Consider the following 23294-nt stretch of genomic DNA (forward strand, 5'->3'; position numbering starts at 1 on the left):
GTTAATAAACTAATCTAAAAGTACTTACGAAGTTGTATAAGCCTAGGCTTTATAAGCGGCAGTCGACAGTTTACCATTACCACAACTTTACGAGTGTTCCTAAAAGCACAAAAGTCCTCTAAGTCGTCTCGCGAGCGAGATTATAAAACATTGTTTATCTTTACAAATACTTGTATCGCTCTTAGAAACTCTTTGCAACGTCACGCAAGGTTTTGTGACGACCATATACCGCGCGCAAAACCTGTGTGGGAATTTCCACTCACATGAACAAAATCTATCAATGTGCCCCCAAAATAAAGTTGTCCCCAGGACCACGCGATCATAAAAGCACTTTAATCAATTGAACAGCGTAATCTTCTTCTCGATCGGTTTCCTGCACATAGGACAAACTTCCAATGACGTGGCACACTCCACGCACGTGCCGTGTCCGCACATGAAGGCCACGTTACGCGCTTTCTCGAGGCAAATGGCACACATGGTGGCGTCCTCTATCTCCCTGACATGCGCTTGGAGTGACAGCAATGAATGAAGCGTCTCTAGGTATTTCTCGTCCGTTTCGCTTAATTCCGCCGCTGGTTGGGTAGATGTCTCTTCTACAAACAACAACACCAACAACAAAGATAAAATTCAGCTCCTTAACAGTAAGAAACTAAAACCTAAACTTAACTAATGCACACGAAGCCAACAATGCTTCAAAATTCCGAAAATTCACCCCTCTCCTCCCCGATATAATTTTTTCTATTCTCTTTATGCCATTCTTTTACCTCTGTGTCAAATCGAGTCTTCGGGCGAAACCATGCATATGAAAATGTATTCCGCCGACGTGTTCATTTTCATGAGACTAGATTTGAAACAGAGGCACAAAGTAACTCGGAAATGACCTATTATTTTATCACAAGGACTAGACGGAAAATCTCGTTCGGAACGTTAATATTTCCAACCATTTTTGACACGCAAAATGCCCTCCTACAATAACCAAAGCATAATAAACAAAGCCTGAGTCAAGGATTACTCACCACTTAAGATTTTTCTTTCAATAACATTCTTGCATTTCAAACACTTCTTCATTCGCATGGCACAGTCTAGTGACAGGAAAATAACGTGAAACACAAGAGTATTCATTATGTTATAACAAACTCATACAGCGTCCTTATGGATTACCAGTTATACAAGTACAAAAGAGTGCTTTTTACGTGTGGTACCTGATATTTTTTAATACACTTGAAATAAGAAGTTTTAAAGAAATCAGTGTGAATGCATTTTTTTGGTTACTAGTCAGCAAAACAGGACGGATGGAAACTGCATCCTTCGATAATCAGTTTCCATTTGGGTCTAATTGAGCAGAAACCGACTTATGATCAAAGTGCTCCATATAAAGGCTGGCGATTCAAAACGACTAATACACTGCTTTTCCACTCATTCAGGAACAATAACTGAATTCTATTTTCCCGAAAGTATACCTGTGAATAGGTCTATTAGACTTTCAACCGGAAAAAACCAATTTAATATACAAGTCGAAGGCGGCGAAAACCCCATTAGGATTCATTAGCCAGCAAATGCAGACCGACTTCCATCTGGCGTACACAACAAGGCAAAATTCCTCCGCTAAAGCGTCTTCCGATCACTGACAAATTAATTTCGAAAGGAGAACACACATCTACAACAAAGTTAACATAATTATCTCAGCATACCTTTACAAGCTATCACGTGACCACAAGGCTCAAACTTGACGGAGGGTGGCTCATCCGAACACACTATACACTGTACTTCCTCACTCTCCCCTCCCTGAGGTACTTTGTTAAAGGAATGAACTACACTCTGAGAAAAGGATTATAAAGAGGAAAAGATAAATTACATTCCTTGCAAGACAGAGTTCTACTAAATTAATCTCACTGGGAAAACGACACAGGAAGAAAACGACACAGGAAGAGACCTCCACTGAGAATGTTCGAGTGATGTTCTTGCTAACGCCAAAATCAGTATTGCATGTCACTGTACAAACCGATCGTGTCAGTGGGTGAAGTTATTTCATGGCCGTTGTCTTTTCAAGCGTCAAAATATTTTACATTAGCTACTACTGACGCTGGCATGCGCCAGTAAAACGATTGAGAAATATCGGGAATTTTCTTGTTTAAGTAAATCTATTGAGCGAGTGGCCGTAGAAAGCGTTTGGTGACTGGTTAATACGATCTTCAAGCTATTCCATGCCATGCAAATAATCCCCATGAGGAGTGAAGTAGTGGACAATTCGACTGCATTGACTAAAACCATGACTAAAAAAAGTCACCTTCAGGATAACGCTGGTAATTTGCAAGAATCACTCAATCATCAACACACTACATTTTACCTTACAACGGAAACACTTCTTCAACATTGTAGCGCATTCCATGCAAGCAACTACGTGACCACACGGATCAAATATGGCGTTTGCAGGTAAACCGCACACGCGACATTTAACAACTTCAGCACTCGGAGTAGCCTGGGTCGACATCGTTACATAATCTGGAGAGGCGCCATTTTGCGTATCAGCGGTCGTCTTCGGTGTAGAAGACCTACAAAAAAAGATCAATGCGCTCTTTGTAACGGCGTCCAAATAAAACAATCTTTGAATGATCGAGTTTAATGAATGCCATGAAATAGTTTACTACTTTTGGTTCAGTTTGATTCCATAGAGTGATCAACATTAAATTCTCCTTACAATATTAATTCACTGCTAAGCAGACAGGTGATGAGAATTACTCCCTTAAAAGAGACCGATCTGGGCGTGGCTCGAGCTTTATTTGACCCCAACAAGATACCATTTAAAACGAAATAGGCTTGATTACCAGCCGCTGTTCTGGAAGTGAGCCCGCACTAGTATACTGGACTCGAGAGACAGGTGAAAAACGAGCGTAAAAACGGAAATAAGAGCGGTTGTTAAATATTTCTTCGAGTGCACCCTAAAAGATACTTTGGCAGATAAAATTAGTGGCGTTAACGTTTCGTCATGAACGCCCTGCGTGAGACCAGAATCCTTGATTTATACCCCTAACCGAGACGAGCATCCCTGACCTTTTCATGTGGGAGTCTTCTTCCCCGGGACTGAATCACTATATTCTCGATCAGCAGTAACTTTGGACAAGTCAGATTTCGTTGTTAGGGGAGAGTACTCACCGTTCTGGTGTTGAAGTACTGCTACTGCCAGGCAGCATCATTTCTCTGAGCCTTGGATCCCTGCACAGCTGTAATGGCGTCTTTTCATGTTTGTTCTGAAGTGAGATGTCAGCGTCGTGATCCATCAGTAGCTTGGTGATTACAAATGTAGGTTCGCTTTCAGACACCTACATGGACAAAATGATTACATCAGACAAACCGTGAAAAGCGATGAAGCCAGACCTGAATCAGAGCAAACTTTCTCCTGCGAAGTTTGTAAACGGTATTCAAACTCTTTACAGAAAACTGTATATATTTGACTGGCAGACTGTTGAACAGACAAAGAGAGAGACGGACAGACAGATAGACAGACACACAGACAGACACACACAGACTAACAGACTGGCTGACTGACTGGCTGACTGGCTGACTGGCTGACTGGCTGACTGGCTGACTGACTGACTGACTGACTGACAGCTGGATGGATAGAGGGATGGGCATGTAGACGGACGGACAAACTACGAGATGATAAAAAGAACGAGCGACCACTCTTTCACCTGAATTTCCAACTGACCAACAGACTAAAACTCAAACCTGTTTGCGATCTCAACCCACCTCTTTCTTTGGAGTATTACTTCCTCCAAACTTCAAGGAATGATACATGACCACTACATGAAGTGGGGAGTCACCAACATCGTCTTGCGCATTGACTTGAGCTCCGTTATCTAACAGCAGTTTGGCAATAGTCACGTGTCTCTTATCCACTGCTAGCAAGAGAGGGGTCTGCTGACGACTGTTACGAAGGTTGACGTCAGAATGAGGGCAAGCCTGCAATCAAGATGTATGGGCTATTGACCGAACGTGGATAGTTAGATCGACCGAGTTTTTATTATGAGTGTTTATGGACCAAGAAGGGACCGAAAACCTTTGCAAGAAAATCTTAAGAGAGTTACAATCTCGCAAAAAAGAACGAGGCCAATATCCAGCCATCTTGACCGAACAAACTTGGTTAATAACTGATTTATCGTATTGCCTTCGGAGAAATTATTATCGTGGGACACAGCGGGTAATCTCGAGTGGGCGAGATAGCGCCATCTCACCCGCCTGGGTAGCCAATCACAGCGCAAGATTTGGTTTATCCTACCCGCTCATGAAGCTAGTCGTAAAATAAGACAAGGTAATGTAGGAGTAAAACTAGGAATAGGGGTCGGAGAATGAAGTGTAGTAAGGCCTAACCCCAGACAAAATTGCTTCCAACAACAGCCCCCTGGAAAATGCTTTTGTAGTTCGAAATCAATAGTATGTCAATTAAATCGTCTGCTAAACAATATCACTCATGGTGTACCTTAATAAGGCATTCAACAACACTGTGATGTCCATTTAGTGAAGCTAAGTGAAGTGCAGAGAATCCATCATCTTTGACAACATTCAGTAAGTCTGGAGACTTCTGTACAATCAACGATGCAGCCCTGTGTGTTAAAAGAAAAAAAAAACGATGCAGAGGTCATTAACAGATTCTCCTTACGCATTTCCATACTTTCCAAATAAAACCAGTTGAGAGAATTCAGTTTTTAAACATCTCTGCCAAACAAATAACCAACAACCTCACAAGGCATGGTGTTGGCTTTGAATTTTTAGTTTGTTGGTCGTTCATTAGAACGACGCCTTACTTCCAACGTTCCATCACCCTCTTATAACAAGGAGTGCTGGCTGTCTCCTCCTCCTCCCACCTCCCCCCCCCCCCCCCCCGTTCCCTAACACGCAAAAAACCCAGACATTTTGGTAGGCCGTTGCTTGTCTTGTATTTGGATTAAGATTGACAAAACCAACATAGCGATGTCATAAGGAATAGAAAACAAAACAAGAGTGAATGAAAGACCACGAATTGTTAAATTAAACTTCCAGACAGTGGGGACGGCTAAAGGTCCCTTTCAGGGGCAGCGGGTACATGCCCCTATAATTTCCTCCTAAATTTAATTTTCCACTAATAGTAGAAACAAAATAGTTAGTGTTCACTAAGAGCTCATGAAAGGCGTATGGCCGACGAGGAAAAGCGGGACAGCTGGAACCCTACGAGACTCGGCGAGAGAAGAGAAAAGAAAGAGAACCTCAGCCTCGAAAGATACATAGATGTACAGTGTAGTTGGTTACCGTGTCGTGAATTTGTACAGACCTTGTATTTCCTTTTAAGGCAGCGTGATGGAGGCAGTTGAATCCTCGCTTGTTCTTGACAGACAAGTCTACTCCACGGAAGTTTATAAGAAGTTCAACAATCTCAGCAAAGTCCTTGGCAATAGCATCATGGAGAACAGTGTCGCCATATGAATCCTGTGAATAAATCATTTTAATGAGAATACAACAGGAGCAGCGAGAAGCAGAACTTTAGAAATGGTGGTTAGGTCTATAGAAACACTTTTTGCATGCTATGAAACTATAAAACTAAAGATTGATGTGCCATTTTTCTTAGGAACTTGTAACGAAGGAACACAAGCAAATTACGAGATCTAACTTTGTTCCTCATTCATTTCATACAGCTTCTACATTGTGAAAACATCAAAGATAAACAAAGATGTATCGTAGAGTGCGTGTACAGTACAGACCTGTGCATTGACATTACAAGAAGAGCTGATAAACGTTTTTACAACTTCTGTGTAGCCTTTGTTGACAGCAACATGTAGAGGGGAACATTTGTTCTTGTTGAGTCGATTGCCATCTGCCCCTCCCTTCAGCAGAGCTGCAGCTGTTTGAGGTTGATTTCTGGGTAAAATACCAGTTCAACAAAGAGTCAAGTGAAAAATCATTTAATATAGAAAACAGCATAACGAGCATCATTTGTCAACAGTCATTACTTCTAAATATTTTTGCACAAGATAATAAACTCAAAAAAATATTCACGAAACGTCACGCAACAATCCTCGAAAGCGTAACGTAATACTCTTGAAAAGCGTTGCGTGACGATGCTTACATGTATAACAACTATGAAATTGTTCAAACTCAAGATCCGTAGGCGTGAATTCTAATAGACAAAACAAGCTAAACGGCAAGCTTGCAATTTTGTTGCTTTCTTAGGAGATATCTTCTACTGAGTATTGCATTACTCTGGCTTGTTCATTGTGTTACCCTGGTACTATACTCACCCAAATGCTGCGTAATGAAGAGCAGTGTCACCTTCAGTGTCCTGTAGATAGCAAGCAACTTGATCAATATTTTAACAGCAGAACACATACATCTATAATGGTGAAAGCTGTGAAAGAGAGGTTTCCTTGACATTTTCCCTCACTTGATGAAACTGTGAATGGTTTGAACCCTTGAGTAGAGTACTGGGATTTTTTCTAGTGTGGTCATCCATGTGAGGGTAGTTCTCTAGCAAGCGAAGCCATGCTCAATTTTTTTTGTACTTTTCAGTTTCGTCGGTTGACAATGATTCGTCAGAATTTGGTCAGGCTTACCTGTAGATTGACATTTGCACCCAACTGAAGAAGAAACTCCACAACTCTAGTAAAACCTTGGTGGCTGGCAATCTGCAGAGCAGTCTTGTCTGATCGTACAATGTTCACCTTAAAAGACATCGATTTTATAAGTTAAGACACCAAGGCAGTGTTGTTTGGAAGCTGGTCAATGCTAACCCAGGATTTAAAGTTAACCAAAGTTTTTAAATTGTCTTGTATAAAAATGTTTTTCACTTATTCTGTTTTGTGTAATTTGAGAATATTCAAGTTCAAAATTAAAAGACGAACATTAAATTATAAACAGAAAACCTCACTGAAACGTTGCAAAGCTGAAATCAAAATTCCCGCTAATCCTTGGTTAGCTTAATTGGGCTTAAACAACGCAACCCAGGTCAATAACATGTGCATATACATGTACATGTATATATTACAAAAATAGTTAAACCAATATACCGTGAAACTGTCAACATATTTGTCACATTGATATGACTGGCGTACAATGATGCAACCAGTTCAAGGTTCGTACTCAGTTGAGCTGTTAAAATTCCATGACTTCCATGACCTTTTCCACGACCTTTCTGTCTGAGTTTTCCATGATCTACGATAAGCAGTTGTTCTCAAAGCATTGTCAAAACAATCTATTAGGGTTATTTATTAAGGCATTGTCCCACATTATGATGCATAGAATGCGTGCTAGTGTCTATTTTTCACTAGGATTAAAACCGGTTTTCTGATTCACCTGTTACTTTTTCAACTTTTAACCTTTTCCCATTTTATTCTCAGAAAGTATATTGCTTTTACATGGATTTCCATGACCCACACTTCAAGTTCATGACTTTCCAGGCCTGGAAAATGAAACTACAAAATTCCATGACTTTCCAGGTTTTCTATCACCCATACAAACCGTGCAGTAATTGAAACTTGTATCATACCTTATCTGGATGAATATGTAACAGTTCTTTAAGTTTGTCCAAGTTTCCTCGTCCTGCTTCACTGATTATCATCGATCCAATGTCAGTTGAGCTGTTAATACGCAGGTGATCTAACAAAGAACTCAGCGATTGGTCTACAAGGAAAACAAGCATGAAAATAAGAACTTTGAACTCAATCCTATCACTGAAACTCAATAGTAAAAGTTTATGACAACGATAGAGATTGGCTGGGATAACAGTTGTATAAGCAAGTACAAACTGTAATTGGTCAATTTAGCAGGCTGTATTCTACTGTTAGTAGGCACACTCAGTAAAATTTCAGCTGTTTTTGTTGCCAAAATGTTTCATGATTTATTGCCAAGTAAGTAAAACTTTGAAACTTTCTTAAAAAATTACTTTACACATTTGTGTACTATTAAAACATGGTAATGACTTACAACCACTTCAATTTGACTTGTTTTACTTTCGATGTTTGCTAAAAATTTGTAGCCTTATCGCATGAATAGAAAATAATCGTTCCTGACACACAGTAGCTTGACATAACAAATATCTTATCAACCTTGTCTTGGTTCCTAATGTAAGTTAAGGATCCTCATTTTTCCCTCTTCGATTTATGGCCGGTGTCCTTCACACTTGGGCCATACATGTAAATCAAAGGGGAAAAAAAGTGGTCCATATCTTACAGTATGGACCTCAAACTCGGTTATTAAAAGGTAACAAGTTTTACCTATTTCCCTTTGTGACCGTTGAGATTGTCCTGGTTCTTCAGCTGTTGAATATGGATGCTGCTGCCGTTGTGCAGAAGATGATGTCGATGAAGGGGATGGCTGCAGGATCCCTTGGAGCTCTCCACGCTGTGATGTGGATTGTCGTGGCTGTTGATCTGTAGGCGTGGCTGCAGATGCTTCCTTTACAAGTACTGCTGGATTGAAAGTCCACGCATGGTCTGCTATGGCTACTCTAACATCGCCATCGGAGTAAATCTTTAAGACCCTACCAACTTTGTCTAAGGCCTATTGAGGCATAATTTAGATTGGCTATAATTTTATATCAATACAACATCACAGACCAACCAATTCACCTACACTGTAGGGAATAGTAGAAAGACCCTTATTATGGCTGCGTGGAGTTACATGTAAGACCTGCTATGCTCCCCAAGGCTAACGACAGACTTTAAATTTAACAGACTTCAAAACAGTAAAAATATATTTCTGTCAATAAGAAGTCCATCCAAAAAGTTCTAAACACAATACACTTTACTCTCACATTGCTTCTCTCCACCCAGGTGTATAAACGGGTACCAGTGGATTTAATGCTGGGGATAACCCTAAGATGGACTAGCATCTCATCCAGTAGGGAGTAGAAAGACTCCTAGTTGTATCATGCTACAGAAACCAGGATAAGCTCCAGCTGTATAGACCACTTGGCCTGGCCCAGACTTTATCTTTACCACAACACAACACCTACAATGTAGCAGGTCAGTTATCAGAATTTTCCAGCACAGATATCACAATACTTACCACAATCATTTCATTGGCCCACTCTCCATGCCCAGCCTGCAGTTTCTTGACTAATTCTTTATCTTTCATTACACGCACTTTGTCATTAACATGAAACTCGTCAACCTAAATGTAATGTTTAACGTAATACAGACATACATGAACACTGTAATGTAGATCCAGGCTCAAATGCATGATAAATTACATGTATATTCTTTTCTGTTTGCTGTAATTTTAAGTACTTTTTGTACTATTATTTTTATTTTATTTTATTATTTTAGTACTTTTTGTACTATTAAGTTTCTTTTGATTCTCAACACCTCTCTACAGTACGTAACTAAATATATTTTGGAAATTTTTATTTATTTATTTATTTATTTAACTTGATTCCCTTAGGAATGAAGAATAAAAGAAAATTAAAGTCACTGGAGTGGAAGGCATGGTGGTCTCATGGTTAGTGTGCTATTTTGACTCCGGATTGACCAGTTCTGGTTTGAGCTCTGGCTGAGACATTGTGTTGTGTTCTTGGGCAATACACTTAACTCTCATACTACTTCTCTCCGCCCAGGTGTATAAATGAGTACTGGCAAATTTAATGCTGGAGGTAACCCTGCGATAGACTAGCATCCCATACATGTGCTCCTAGTCGCTTCATGTTACATAAACTGAGATAAGCTCCAGCCTGATGGGCCACTTGGCTTTTATGCAGACTTTACCTAATCTACATTTGTACAGTTACTGGAAGTCAGAAATTGAGTATCAATTGCATGCATCTTCCCGTTGTTTTATCACTGTTTACTCACATGAATCACTCTGCATAATTACCTTTGTGAGAGAGGCTGGATGAAACGTCCATCTGTTGGCAAAGCCAGGGTACTGTACTCTAACATCACCTCGCTCAGTGATCCTATGAACTGTACCCATAAGACCAATAACCTGGAAAACATTAATGAATAAAATCTATTGTTAAATGTTGTTGCTGATGTGTATTTAGTCCATCAGTCAGTCAGTAGATCCATCAATTGATCTCTGTCTTTCAGCCAGTCAGCCATTCATTTGGTTAGTTGATCAGGCGGTGGACATGCTTGACTTGTTTAGCTCATTAGCATATTTGTCATGCGCAGTTTGTTCAGTTAGTTGAAACCTCATGGTCGATTGAACTGTCATGTTTTCTATCATGCAAGTTTGTTGTGTACGGTCTCATAGAAGTTTATCAAATACAGTCCTATAAGAAGAAGGCTCGTCCAGGTGGGTTGTCAGTTGTTTAGTCAGTCGTTCACTCACACACCCACAGTGCCAATTGAGCACATTAACCATCCATTAATTAAACAACTAAATCAGTCAATTAGATAGTCAGTTGGTGGATGCAAAGTCAGTTAATCAACCAGTCATTAGGTTCAGAATGTAGCCCACTGGTCAGTCAGTGATTAAATCAGCCAGGGATGTAGAGTCAGTTAGGATGAAGAACAGAAAATGTCAACTGTTCTCAGAGTACCTCTTCCATTTTATCATTCCATCCACCATGACCTTCCTGTAAGTCCTTCAGAGTAGCCACATCCAATGTCACTCGTACTCTTTCACCAACTTCAAATGGTACAGTGTTAACAGCTAAACTAGATGCTTGATTGCTTGTTGAAGGAATGATCAGAGATTCTGGATTCTGTCCAAGCTTTGCTAAGTGGTTCTTATAGTAGAAACCTCCAGAACCATCAGAAATGCTTTTTAGATCCACCTGAAAAGGCAAGTAACTATGAAATCTGTAGACATACAGGTCTGTACTGTTAGTAGTGAGTTCATGTAATGACAAATATAAACAACAAAAAATTTATTGAACAAAAATTTGATGGGCCTATTGTAACAAGGGCTTGGGATCACTTGTTCTGTGTGAAATCCGGTCACAATTTTATACTTTATAGTGTGAATCAGAAAAGCAAAAAGACTACTGAGATAACAAAAGAATAAGAGACAGAGTTCTCTCTTATCAAATTTGAAACTGCTTGAAATTCTGCAGTTATAGTCAATCATACTGTAGTCTTTGCAGGTAGAAAAGCTCATTAAACCTGAAAATATCTAGTGGTGGTTGAAAAAATCATAATCTTCCTCTTTCCAAACTCTCCTCCAAAGTCAATCTCATCTGATCCAGTCTTAGGTCACAAATACAACACAAGCAGAAAAGAATACACCATTTTTTATCCTTCATCTTTCATTAGCAAGCATACCTTGCCTTTATGGCCAACACGGTAAACATTTGTACTTGCAGGCTTCCACATCACACATGCTACACTTCGAAAACTCTCCGTCTCCCATCCCCTCACTTCCAAAACTTGACCAACACTCCGTTCCCCTCCGTCCTGATTTCCCCAGTCCCAATCAGGCCCTCTCATGACCTGTGCTCCACGAAATATGCCTTTGGCCTCAACTTTGCTTTTCCCAAGTCTTCTACCAACATAAACCCTGTTAAAATACAAAAAAGGAATAGAGGCTTAATTAACCAGAAACATGATCACTGCAGCTGTACCACTGGCAAACTGGTTTTTAAACTTGGATGATGTACAAGTATGTATTTTGTTATCAGCATGCTCACCATCAGGAAGATTTGAATTAACGTGGATATCCTTGACATAATATTTTTCTATAACCAGTTTAGTTGCTATAAGATATCCCCTGGTACATACATGGAAGCACAGAGAGATCAAGAATTACCAACGGAGGCAGCATGGCCGAGTGGTTTAAGGCGCTGGTGTTGTAATCCGGAGGTCCTGAGTTCAAGGTCTCCACCCTGCTACTAGCAGGATTTGTTTCTTGGTAGTCCTGAGTTCAAATCCTCAGTCACACTTTGTAAGTAGCCAACTGGTCTGCCTCCTGCCAGTTGGGATTTTTATTTGAAATATTTGTTTCCTTTGTTTCAGTGGCATGCCTGTAAACTAGCTAAGCTTAGTGCTTGTATAGTTACATGTAAGTGCATGACCACTATATAATAAATAAGATTTACATTTACACTTGTTTTTTTAATAATTGGCTTCAATTAAAAGTGCATCATTATTTTTAGCCAGTGATGTATACCTTTTAAAAAGATTATTCATTCCAAATGATTATTTTCCTTAGTTGTTCTATTACCTAGTAGACCTTTCTCTACTGCAAAAAAATATTTGTTGATGACAAAGTAAGAAAAGAGTTTCTCTTTATGATGATTTCCCTGCATCAACAATTCAACATACAATGTTACATGAACGTGTAAATATTTCTAAATACTCTTAAAACAACTTACCCTGGTTTACCACGAGCTTCAATTCTATTAAATACATGATCCAGCGGATGTTTGTCATTCATATAACATGAGCTACACATATTGAAGTTCACACAGTCACTGCATTCCCAGCGAATGCCTTCGATTGATTGCTTCTTACACTCACTACAGGACACATTAGTGTGTATTACACCTGGTAAATGGAACAATCCTGTTGTTAGACACTCAGGTACAATCGTAGGGGGAGGGGTGGGGAGAGAGGCAGGACAACAAACATGGGTCAACTTAAGTTCACTTAACAGTAAATAGTCTTATTCAGGGCTGTGCTCTACTTTTGCCTTCAGGTGACTGGAAAAACTGACCTTTTTCATATAAGCTTAAGTGTGGGGCACCTGGGATTTCACAGTCAGCAAATTTTAGGCCCCTCATAATTTTTCTTAGCCCGCAGCCTTGAGTATTCATAGCCACTTGACACATTGTTTAGGGAGGCGGTGACCTACATGTAGGTCTAGATACTGCCATTTAGCTTCGCTGCAAGTCTAGAATTAATTATTCATAAACTACTGTAGTCTAAAATTGAGGCTATGAGATCAGCATGGCTTGACTTGGGCAAACATTTGCTCACAAATTGCCAGCAAAACTAGACTTGATTTAAATGTTCCAAAAAATTTTGGCACACAATTAAAACTCAATAAAAACACAGAACTAGCACAAGGTGTCGATGTAATGATGGCGTGGGCAAAGAGAATTTACATTTTGATCATCAAAGTAGACAAATTGTTTTTTTTTTTTTATCACGGTATTTCCTAAAAGAAATAGAAAACATGTTCTCCGTGTTTCTATTGAGTTATAGAAACACTTGTGAAAGTTTGGGAGAACTCCAAAAAGCTGTGGAAACACTTGTCTAACGGCTTGTGTTCCCAAAGCATTTCTCATTCTCCCAAGCTTCCAACATGTTTCTATTAAACAATTGGATTATGAACTCAAGGTTTCTACTGCATGCGTGATAACTGACAAGGGCGCAGCCCGATTTAACTGTCACGCATAGAAATCGAGAGCAAATAATCTAGTTGTTTTAGTATAAATGTACTAGTCATTTTTAGCCAATCAGAGAACGGCATTTAACTTTTAGTGAAATTAAACATTAGACATTAAAACATTAGACATTAAACTTTTAGTGAACAACTTTTTACAAAGTAATTCAGACCGTGAACATTTTACCGTCTCTAGAACATTTTGAAAATGTCTTGTAATATATTCAAATACATTTTATGTACATGCTGTATTATATTTAACTTCTTCAATATTTTAACATTTTTTAACTAAATATTATTTTCTTTTTTTTCACTCTTACTTTTTTTTTTATATAGCCCACAATGTAAACTACTGGGTTACCAGTAATTGTGTCAGCTATTTAAGTGTTTTATTATTATTATTATCATTTGTGATGGAATGCTAGTAGATTTATACTTAAACTCATTAGAGACACGGTACAAGTTCTCTGTTTCTTAAATACTAAACACATCAAAATCAAAACAAAATTCAGAAGAATGAATGGCACAGACCATGATGGTGTTATGGCAATATCAAATTGCATGCAAATGAACTGAAAACCTTCCTGTCACTCAGCCTCAGGGCTGATACTTGTTTCAGAAAAGAGAAAATCCAATTAAGTTGAGGTCCAATTAATTTTAAGGTGCTCAAGTATCGAATGTTTTCCAAAGCCATACAAGGCAATGAGTACATTACGTACAATTGTTAATCCCTTTCCATAGATTTACCAAGAATGTGCGTTAAAACTTTTGAGAAACTTTAAAAATAGAATTTTCCGGTTCGTTCATCTAACGACGAAAAACACTGAAGCAAGACCAGTAATTTTAGCAATTTCTTCCACAACCAATCTACGTGAAACATAAATTACGGTTTCCTTTTCAAGTGTGTGGCATTTTAGTTTCTACTTCTTCTCTGTTGTTTGAAAATTCTGTTGATAAAAGCCTTTCATAAGTCTTACCACTTGCATCATTAATATGTCGTGCAGATAGAATATAAAAGCTTTATATTACATGTAGCTAACTGACATCGAATTATCGGTGCCTAAACATGTTTAACTTAACGTAATAAACTCAAGCTTAAGCTTCAGCTTATTGCAATCACAAGCTTACCAACTGGTCCGTTATCAAGCAAACATAGATCAAACGCTCCTTGATATCCACATCTGTAGTTAGTCCTCGTTCCGCCGTCCCACTGAACAACAACAGTTTTGTCTGGTGAAGACACACTACCGCTCCGACCAACGACGACCACCGTACCTACATGGCCTTCGCCGCCATCTTGATTTCCCCATTTCCAATCGGGACCACGCACGACACGACAGCCGGCTTCCATTTATCCTTTCAATTAAATTGTTATTCGCGAGAAAGCATTCCTTCAGAAGATCTAGGCAGGATAGGACTGACTGCTCGATTCATTCGCAGAATTATAAATCATGTTTGTTGATTTTCTTCGAACTCGTCAGGACCGAGTTCCTGTGGACAGCGGATTAATCTCGACCCAGTTCCTTTACATCAAATTCACGCCCACGGCCGGATGTGGTGAATATTGTGAGGTCACTTTGAATCGTATCCATGTGCTTCTTGTAGACGCCAAATGTCTGGCCTCATTAGTAAAAAATGTTTCCGGTTACACCAGTTTAAACTATCAGAGATGATGCTCACGAGAAAAACGGAGATGCAGTTGTATATACGTCACTAGACTAAGTAATATCATTGACTGCTAGCTTGTTCCGAGCTCTTCAACTCATTCAAATCCTATTAACTAAGTATAATCCCCATTCAATCTTTCACCACAGGTGAAGAAGGAAATGTACCAACGTCATCAAAGTGATTCTGGTGAGATCTGTTTTACCTTCGACAAACTTTTACGCTCGTTGAACGCGAAATTGACCACCGCTAAACTGAAACTCGAATTCCCCATCACGTGCTTGCTTCCGATACTTCGCACCGGACGCGGCACTCAGATTTGCCTACAATTTCAAAAGTGATTAAAATGCCATCATTGACTGTTTTATAAAGTGGACTCAGGCTCAGCGATAGTTTTTCTACTGAAATAAGTCGTTCTTCCAAAAGGAATTCCCCTAATTCAGGTCGGAAAACAAACAAACGATCAGCCCTAAACAGTCGTCCGGGGTGTGGCGGATAGCAAGCAGAATTCCTCAGTTAGCGTCCTTGAGTAGTAAATGTACTCAACGGATATTGAAAAGGTCAAGGCTACCGCAACTGATTTAGAGAGTGCCAGAATGCCAGAGAGAGTTTTCGAGATAGAGCTTTCGTTGAGTACAATCCGGAGGGAGGGTTGCTTGGCTCCAAGCGGTCTCGAAAATTACGAAACACTTGTAGGGATGGATTAAATGGTCGAGTTTATCACTTTGAACATCTTTCCACGGGTTCCGTCAATTGTACTTTAAGGTCTTGATCCACTGAATAAATAGTACTTCGAAAGTTTAGAATACACTGTTAATTCGAGACGACATTCCTGTCGTGAAAAGGTCGAAACTAAATGTAACAATATTTTCTTGTCCAAAATACAGCTATGTAAATTTCTCGTGCACATATATTCACCTTCTGATAACTCTATGGTACCAAAGAGCCTAAAACGTTTCATAACAAAGGGATACTATAAGGGAACTGTACTGCTGTACTGCTGTATGGAATACTCAAGGTCAGAGACAAAATTCGTTGTGCCGTTGTTATTGTCTGAGAGGAAGGGGGGTGAATAGAACTCGTTAATGTTTATCTCGTTCATCTGTCATTCAACGATGTTCACGGCTAAAGTTTCTGGAGTTATGGTGTCCGAGCTTCTTCAGTTCATGTTTTCTTAGGGAGCAACAAGTAACAAATAATTAAGGTGATACAAGCCTTACCTGGAGTCTAATTGGCACGGGGTCTGACCGTGTCTTCTTTTGAGAGCATGAAGGATGATTGACTAATCATGGTAGTTAATACATTCCTTTATGCCATACAACATGACTCGTCTCTTTGCTATGGTATATTGCAATCCGGTTCTCTCTTGTTTCTCTTGGGCCATCAAATGAAATGAGAAACTCTGCGAGAGAAAAATTTTGCGCGGCCGCAATTTTTTTCTCTCAATCGAAGCAGTCGCACAACAGTACACGAGCCAACAGAAGGAATCGCCGCACACTTACTTAATAAACAGATTGTTTGAGATCAAGTATTAAAAATCATTTATTACTACTGCTATTATCTCATCAAATAAGCATAAATTGTAAAAATATAAACGCTAACAATTACTTTAACGCTATTGTAATATATTATTATAGCGCTCTTTAAACAAATTGTCCAACATTTCTGACTGATTAATTGTTTCTTGTGTTATTTCACAGCACAGCTGTGTATATTATAGGCAAGAACGCCAAGGGAAAACAATGAGGCTTGTGTAAAGGAATACCTTAGTCCTTAAATACCTAAGTATTAACAGGAGATTAAAAATGCTGCAATCGACACACAAAAAGATCATAACTGATCCCTTTAACTGAAAGACCGCGATCGTACAGTTTGTTAAAACCTTTCCAATTCAAGCCGATAGGAGGTATAAAATCAGTAAAAGTCGTTGGACAAATTGTCTAAAGAGTTAAAAAATTCTCAGCCCAAGTCAAGCTAAAACTATTAATAGATCACCATAGTGGGCCCGTCTTGGGCAAGGGGAGGGTGGGCATTTTTCAGAAATCAAGCAGAGAAAGGTTTGCAAGGTAGGAATGTTTTCCAGCTTGGGTACAAGTTGTGCTAGGTTCTGTTTTTGTTTTTTGAAACGCGCAAGCACTGCACTTAAATCTATTCTTGTTGATAAACTGCCCACGGAATTTTGCTCTGGATAATGTTGCCTTGAGCGAATTTAAGTAAGAAATGGCTCCCCCTTCTCCCTGATCCCTAATGGCCCAACCCGAAAAATACGTATATGTTAAGAAACAGCTATCGCAAACCTCACTCGATTCTATCAAAATTTAATTAAGTTCTGCTGGGAATGTCTTAGTGTGCCTCCTGTCTCTCAGGAGCGGGAACGGTGATATGGCATGGAGCAATTCAGTAAATGTATTGGTCCGTCCTCAATATTGAAAACTTGTTTTTCACTCTGATTTTCATTGCCAACTTAATTAATTTGGAATTCCAGCGAAGTTTGCGATAACATCTTGACTATTAGACCTACTTAAAAATCTTTAATATTTTAGTTATTAATCGTACCTTAAAATTTGTTAAAAAAAAAGAGAACCTTCACCAAGCTACCTATGTGAATACGTGTTAAGAGCTAAAACAAGTTAGACACGAAAATCTCATGGATTAAAAATTACTACCAGTATCTTTTAAACAACCCTATCCATCTACTAGCATAAAATGAAGTTTTCTTTTTTTGACTACTACTAAATACTACACTACTCAAAATAGCACAGCTAACCTACCTACTTAGAGTAAGTACTGGTCGTCATTAAGCATAAAATGAAGTTTAGAATATAATCACTGCTGTCACATCGATCGAACTATCGTTGTACTGCAAGCATTTTTTAATTTTTTTTCCGGTTTTAAAACTGATGTTGTATATACGGAAAGCACATCATATGTTTATGATGTTAACTCTTGGTCAATTCTTTTGTCCTGTCACTTCGGATTTCAGAGAGCTTTCGTCATTGAATTTTCATCATTTGCAGACTTAAACGATCTCGAAAAATTCAAAATGGTTTTAACACTTTGATGATATTTTTAGCTCTACAGCCATGCACAGCTACCAACTTTCAAAGTGGTGGCCGGCCTCCCACTCATATTGTAGTCTTTGATTTGTAACGTTCTTTTTAGATCCTTTTACAATTTTTTTGAGCATTTTTTTTCCCTTTTACCTCGATTTTTTTTTATTTCTTACTACTTAAGTTTAAGGGACTTTCATATACTTTAAAACGGTTTTATATACTTCAATGACATTTTATCTGTACACAGCTCGCCACTTTCAAATGGCGGCGTCCTACTCCTATTGAGGGTTTTAATTTCTAATGTGTTTTTTCTATCCTTTTAACACTTTTTTTTAATGATTTTTAACGATTTTTTTGTTTCTTTTTTTCTTGCATTTTTGTCTCTTTTATTTCTTGTTCAACTAACTTGAGGGCGTACCAGTTGGTTTGCAGAGTGCGACTCGATTCCTAGCACACCACTCTAAATTTATTTTATATCATACAGTATCAATAATTAAAGTGGCATTTTCTAGACAATAAATTGGTCCGATCATACACTTTTTTTTCTGTTGTTTTATTGTACACCTGAACTAATTCACTGTAAACCAAACCGAATATCCTGTGACGGTTTTCGTGCTCCAAGTTTTCAATATGTACATACAATCGGCTTTAAGCTGTTCACGGAACTATGATTAAGTCATACACCGTCTTTACGACTTACTTGTAATCTATTTCTATTAAAACTAGCTATGAATGAATAAATGACAACTTTATCTACGTCTCAAGTCTTAATAGCCGAGCACAAGTGCTCTCCTAATTGGGGAGACTAAAATATAAGATAAAATATATTGAAATAAGATCTAGTAACAGTTAAAATTAAAACTAAGACATAATCTGTTGATAATGTTTTCATAGTGTTATCACCTAATAAATTATTAATAACTAACTACATAGATGAGCAGCAAGAACAACGCATGCTTCCGTCGTCCAGCAGAGAGCTAACATCAAACTTTCGAATGATGCTTTTAAAATTGTTCAAAATTTTTGCTGATCTGATATTGACGTTCCGTGTGCATATTAACAGGCTAAAACAATATCAATTACCTATCACAAATTACACAACTCGTTTATAGGTTGAAGTTGTAGTCGTTTATATACAACTGAGATATCTACAACGCGAACACTGGTTCGCTATGATGAACCCCTAAATTTTCCAAATGCCTTTTTGTATAAACGAACACGAGATTTTAGGCACTCCTGGACTGGCAAGGAATACAAAATTTTAAAAATATGGGTACTACTAGCTAAAATGTAATAACAATAAAAGATTCCTTTCATTTGGTTACGTTTCCTAATTAAGTCAGTGCAACAAAATTAGAGCTTTTAAAAAAGCTAAAACTACAATTTGATTAAGGTGTTATCCAAACGAGAATCGTTTACCGTAAAGAGGCTCTCCTGCCAGTCGTAATAATATCATAATGCAAAAGGTCCCTGTTTTCCATTGGAACCATTTTACCCGGTGCTTGCTGACTGACTGTACAGCGGATGACGACAAATTGGGCAATTGCGACTGTGGAGGAAACAAAAGAAATTCGGTTTACCCAGACTTACCATGATGGCTTGCGTGAAGCTATTTCTGTGAGAATATTCCTCTAAACATAATGCTGATAAGAAATATTAAAAAAAAACTTTGATTTTCGCACAAGTCATGAAGTAATAAGGATTTTTTTGCGTCAAAGCCATGAATTGACTTGAAGTAAGCGAAGCTTTACTAAATCCGAGCCTAGAACTTAGTGGATGATCGGCAACTGAAAGACGATTTAAACTGTGGCATGTCACAGGGATTTCAATTAAGCTCCTCGTTATTCATTCACCAATTAAGGCTGCTAACATAACACTGAGATCATACGGGACTCAATACCTTTTGTCACAATTATCAGACGGCAGAGAGGCCTGTTGAGATGAAGACAGCTTAAATATACTTACACGCCGTTTTGTATCATTGCAATGGCGCACTCCCTGTGAACCTTGTGTGAGCATGGCAGGATCTGGCAGCCGCTGAACGCATCCTGGAGATGTGATTAAAGAGAATTACAACATTTCATTTCATATTCCAACTGCGTCGACATTTCTACATCTCAAGAAATTGTTATTTTTCGCATGAAAACAAAGTTTAAAATATTTCAGTCAAGATCTCCCCAGGGAAATATGCTTCGGTTCGAAAAACTGACATTTCTGTCTGGTGTGGGTAAAACCTATTGAAACTTTCGCACGCTGCGAGGTGGAAAAATATTTACGTAAACATAAATAGCTGGAGGGCGGGAAGCATCTTTACTCTCTGAACCTATATCCTCTTTGAACCAAATTTCACGATTTTGAATACTCTGGACCCAGAACTGGACCCAGTTGTTCAAAGAATGGATAACGCTATCTGACTGATAAGTCACTATCCAATGGATACGTGTTGGCAAAACAAACCGGGTTATCCATTGGATATTAATTTATCCGGTGCACGTGGATAGCGATATTTATTATTTAAGCAATCGGGACATGGTCTATAACGCCCTTGCTGAAACTTTTTGAAACCCGTCAGGGTCCTGCTAATGCTGGTTTCCGTTCACTTCAAAGTCAGGAACACTTAAACAGACACAAGTCTAACATTTCCTATTTCTTTTCTGTGAGTCATTGTTTCACTCAAAGATGAATTTTCCCTATAAATCTAGAGAAATTCATTTTCTTCAACGCATACTACTATAATACTACGCATTCTTCAGATATCATAACCAATTTCAAACTCAATACCATATATCGGACCCGCTCGAAACAGTACCCTTGAAATAATAGCTTTTGTTGGGGAAAACTCCCATCCCATCCCGTTCCCTACTGCTCCACTCTGCTCTTCACCCTTGCTCCCACTTTCGACAGAAAGGTAATGCCATTTCAAGGCGTATTCTGTTTTCTGTTTTCGCGCATAACGGACGGTAGTTGTCAGGATCTATTTAAACAATCTGCAACAGACACAAAAAGAAACACGCAGAAAAGATACTCTGCAACAAACTGATGTGTTACATGCTTTTATTCCGCTCACATCACAGCTGTTATAACAACATTCATGACAAAACTTTGGAGAACTAATTTATCTAATTTCTTTCACAGTTCCAGTAGGATTTATCACACAATTATCCAATGGGGCCAGGGTTAACTTGAAAATTAAAAAGCACGGCACTTAATAAAAAAACTTGATTGTAGTTACTTAGTCTATCTGTGATTGCTTCCCCTATCGTTTCAACTGGCTGAAACAAACAGCGCTTTACCAGAACTAGTTAAATTGGACCCAACGAAAGAGAAACCCTTCTTCTGAAAATCACGTCTGCCCATATTTAATCGACACCAGTTTAAAATTAAACGTTCACTTAAGAGGATTCTATCTTAGAGTTTTCTTGTTCCACCACGATGACTCCAATTCCAAATTCTTCCGTTCTACTAAATTCATCTTGCTCGGGATTGTGAGCTACCTTCCACATGCCTTTCAGGGTAGAGAAAATCTCAAATGTGTCCTGTTTGCAACTTCCGTCTTTATCTTTCTCCAAGGTCAATTCAAGGCTCTCCTCGTTACTTCGTTTCCTCCCTCGCCTGGGTTTGGCGGCTTCGGTTTCGGGAGTGTCCCAACGTCGCTGCTTCCGGACTCGCTATCGCCTGTCAATGCTGCATTCTTCAGCTGGTGAATGGTTGAGTGCAGCTCCTTGGCAAACACAGCCAGACCTTGAAGATGCTTTGCAGCACTGGGCAGATTTTCTTCGCCGATAGCCCTCGTCAGCTCGTACAGCAAGATCTGTGGATTCATTTTTTCCAAGTCTAGAACTCCAACTTGCATTTAGTAGCAGAAAGCGTTCTGGAATTCAGTTTTGAGCCCGCTGGAGGTAAACTCGTATTTTCACATCATGTAATCGATTCGCAGGAGGCTGTTGTTGGCATAGATGACGTGAAAATCAACCTTCTCTGTCTCACTCGCTGAGGAACTCGTTCAGGGCGACCTTGATGAGACTAGTTATCCCTTGCAGAAAGGATCCAATCATGGGCTCGCCAATGGCGCCAGCTATCGCTGGATCTGGTGCTTCCTTCACCTTGATTTTGTACTTCTGCGACTTGTCCACGACTGTCACAATCGAAGACTCTTGTCTTCATGATCAATGGCTGCATACTGCATCTGGGCCGATGTCGCTGCAGTCTTGTCCACCATCATTTTGTGAACCTTTTGAAGCTTTTCCATTGTCTCGGCATCATTTTTGTCTTGTTGTGCTCTAATCGTATCTAAGATGTTGCCCAGTCTTGGGCCTTCCTACAGGTTTGGCTTAAAGAAGGCTTTTAGACGGTTAGCCTGGGAGCGCCTGTTTTCATAATTTGTTTTAAATTAGATTTCCATGTAAAGCAAAGCAGTTGCTGGGCAAATTTTTTTTTTAATGTGGGGTATTCCTTTGACATGTAACTTCTATTATTCCAGGTCAAACACATTTTCAATAACGGGCCTACCGAAGTGGATTGCAAGCGCAATAATGTAGAAACCCAAACGAAGAAACGACATGCAGAAGATGACGGTTTATATTGACGTTAAGCTGCTTTCATCACAAGATCTTCTGCCTCTGTTGGGCACAGTGGGTTAGTTATGCGACGTTAATTAAAAACGCAAAAATCTGGATTTCCATGGAGATTATGGGCGGCATTCATACTTTGTACATACTTGGGTCAGTGTAAATACACCCAGTATTGGAACAAACTGCATTGAACTTAAAACCCGGGTAGTGTAGAAAACCAGCCAAGAATGCAATATACCTTAATACAGTCACTTGTTTATCATCCATGGAAACATTTCTATTGATGGAGAAAGTGTTCTCTGATATCTGTTCATCGATTATTGCATTCTGTACTGAGATAATCGTTCTGTTTATTGCACACTCAGGGCATGTTGCATGCAGGCACGGAGTTGTTACAAGTAAACGCGTTTGAGGTGCAAAAGTCATTTAATGTAATTTGAAACAATGGCAACGATGTTATCGATCGCTTTTGGAAGTGTTTTGATTTGACAGGGGAAAACGCCTTACGATCCATCAACAAAAAAAGTGAGTGTGGATCTCTCAGAAAATGAACTTATAACTGGGAGAATGGTTCATTACCATTACGTAGATAATTGGCTTTTGATCATTTCAGACCATTTGAACGTTAATTAAGACAAAATGTACAGCTTTGAGGTAATACGATGTCAAGTACGTAAAAACAACAATACGCGGCTAGCAAATGCACTGACAT

General features: G+C 39.0%; 2 protein-coding genes across 7 annotated transcripts in view; both read right to left on the reverse strand.

Moving 5' to 3' along the window:
• Nucleotides 1-60: 60 nt before the first annotated feature.
• LOC145482242 (E3 ubiquitin-protein ligase MIB2-like) lies at nt 61-16388 on the reverse strand. The gene is made up of 19 exons (XM_081460890.1): nt 14422-16388; nt 12281-12452; nt 11232-11466; nt 10508-10744; nt 9838-9948; nt 9034-9138; nt 8241-8526; nt 7514-7647; nt 6582-6689; nt 6270-6310; nt 5733-5889; nt 5306-5460; nt 4478-4601; nt 3748-3960; nt 3154-3320; nt 2348-2552; nt 1692-1818; nt 1017-1082; nt 61-593 (listed from the first exon to the last, which is right to left on the reverse strand). Exons 1-19 carry the CDS (start codon nt 14642-14644, stop codon nt 337-339), a joined length of 3123 nt encoding a protein of 1040 aa, XP_081317016.1. The 5' UTR covers nt 14645-16388; the 3' UTR covers nt 61-336.
• A 1141-nt stretch (nt 16389-17529) lies between these two features.
• LOC145482237 (uncharacterized) overlaps nt 17530-23294 on the reverse strand; it is a 157550-nt gene continuing 151785 nt past the window's right edge. For all 6 annotated transcript variants that reach the window (XM_081460875.1, XM_081460878.1, XM_081460882.1 and 3 more), the window contains 2 exons: nt 19977-20059; nt 17530-19560 (listed from right to left, as the gene is read on the reverse strand). In XM_081460875.1, coding sequence (XP_081317001.1) covers nt 19503-19560; nt 19977-20059 — 141 coding nt within the window. In that variant the 3' untranslated portion in view covers nt 17530-19502. The remainder of the gene's footprint in view (nt 19561-19976; nt 20060-23294) is intronic.

This window comes from Orbicella franksi, chromosome 3 (genome assembly GCF_964199315.1).
Source record: "Orbicella franksi chromosome 3, jaOrbFran1.1, whole genome shotgun sequence".
NCBI lineage: Eukaryota > Metazoa > Cnidaria > Anthozoa > Scleractinia > Merulinidae > Orbicella > Orbicella franksi.

Excerpts from the sequence above, each read along its gene's own strand:
- LOC145482242 (XM_081460890.1), bottom strand. The coding sequence starts at position 14,644 with ATGGAAGCCGGCTGTCGTGTCGTGCGTGGTCCCGATTGGAAATGGGGA. Across the intron at positions 9,949-10,507 it reads GGAATGATAAAATGGAAGAG|GTTATTGGTCTTATGGGTAC; the intron begins GTACTCTGAGAA and ends AATGTTTTCCAG. Across the intron at positions 4,602-5,305 it reads GCCTTAAAAGGAAATACAAG|GGCTGCATCGTTGATTGTAC; the intron begins GTCTGTACAAAT and ends TTTAACACACAG.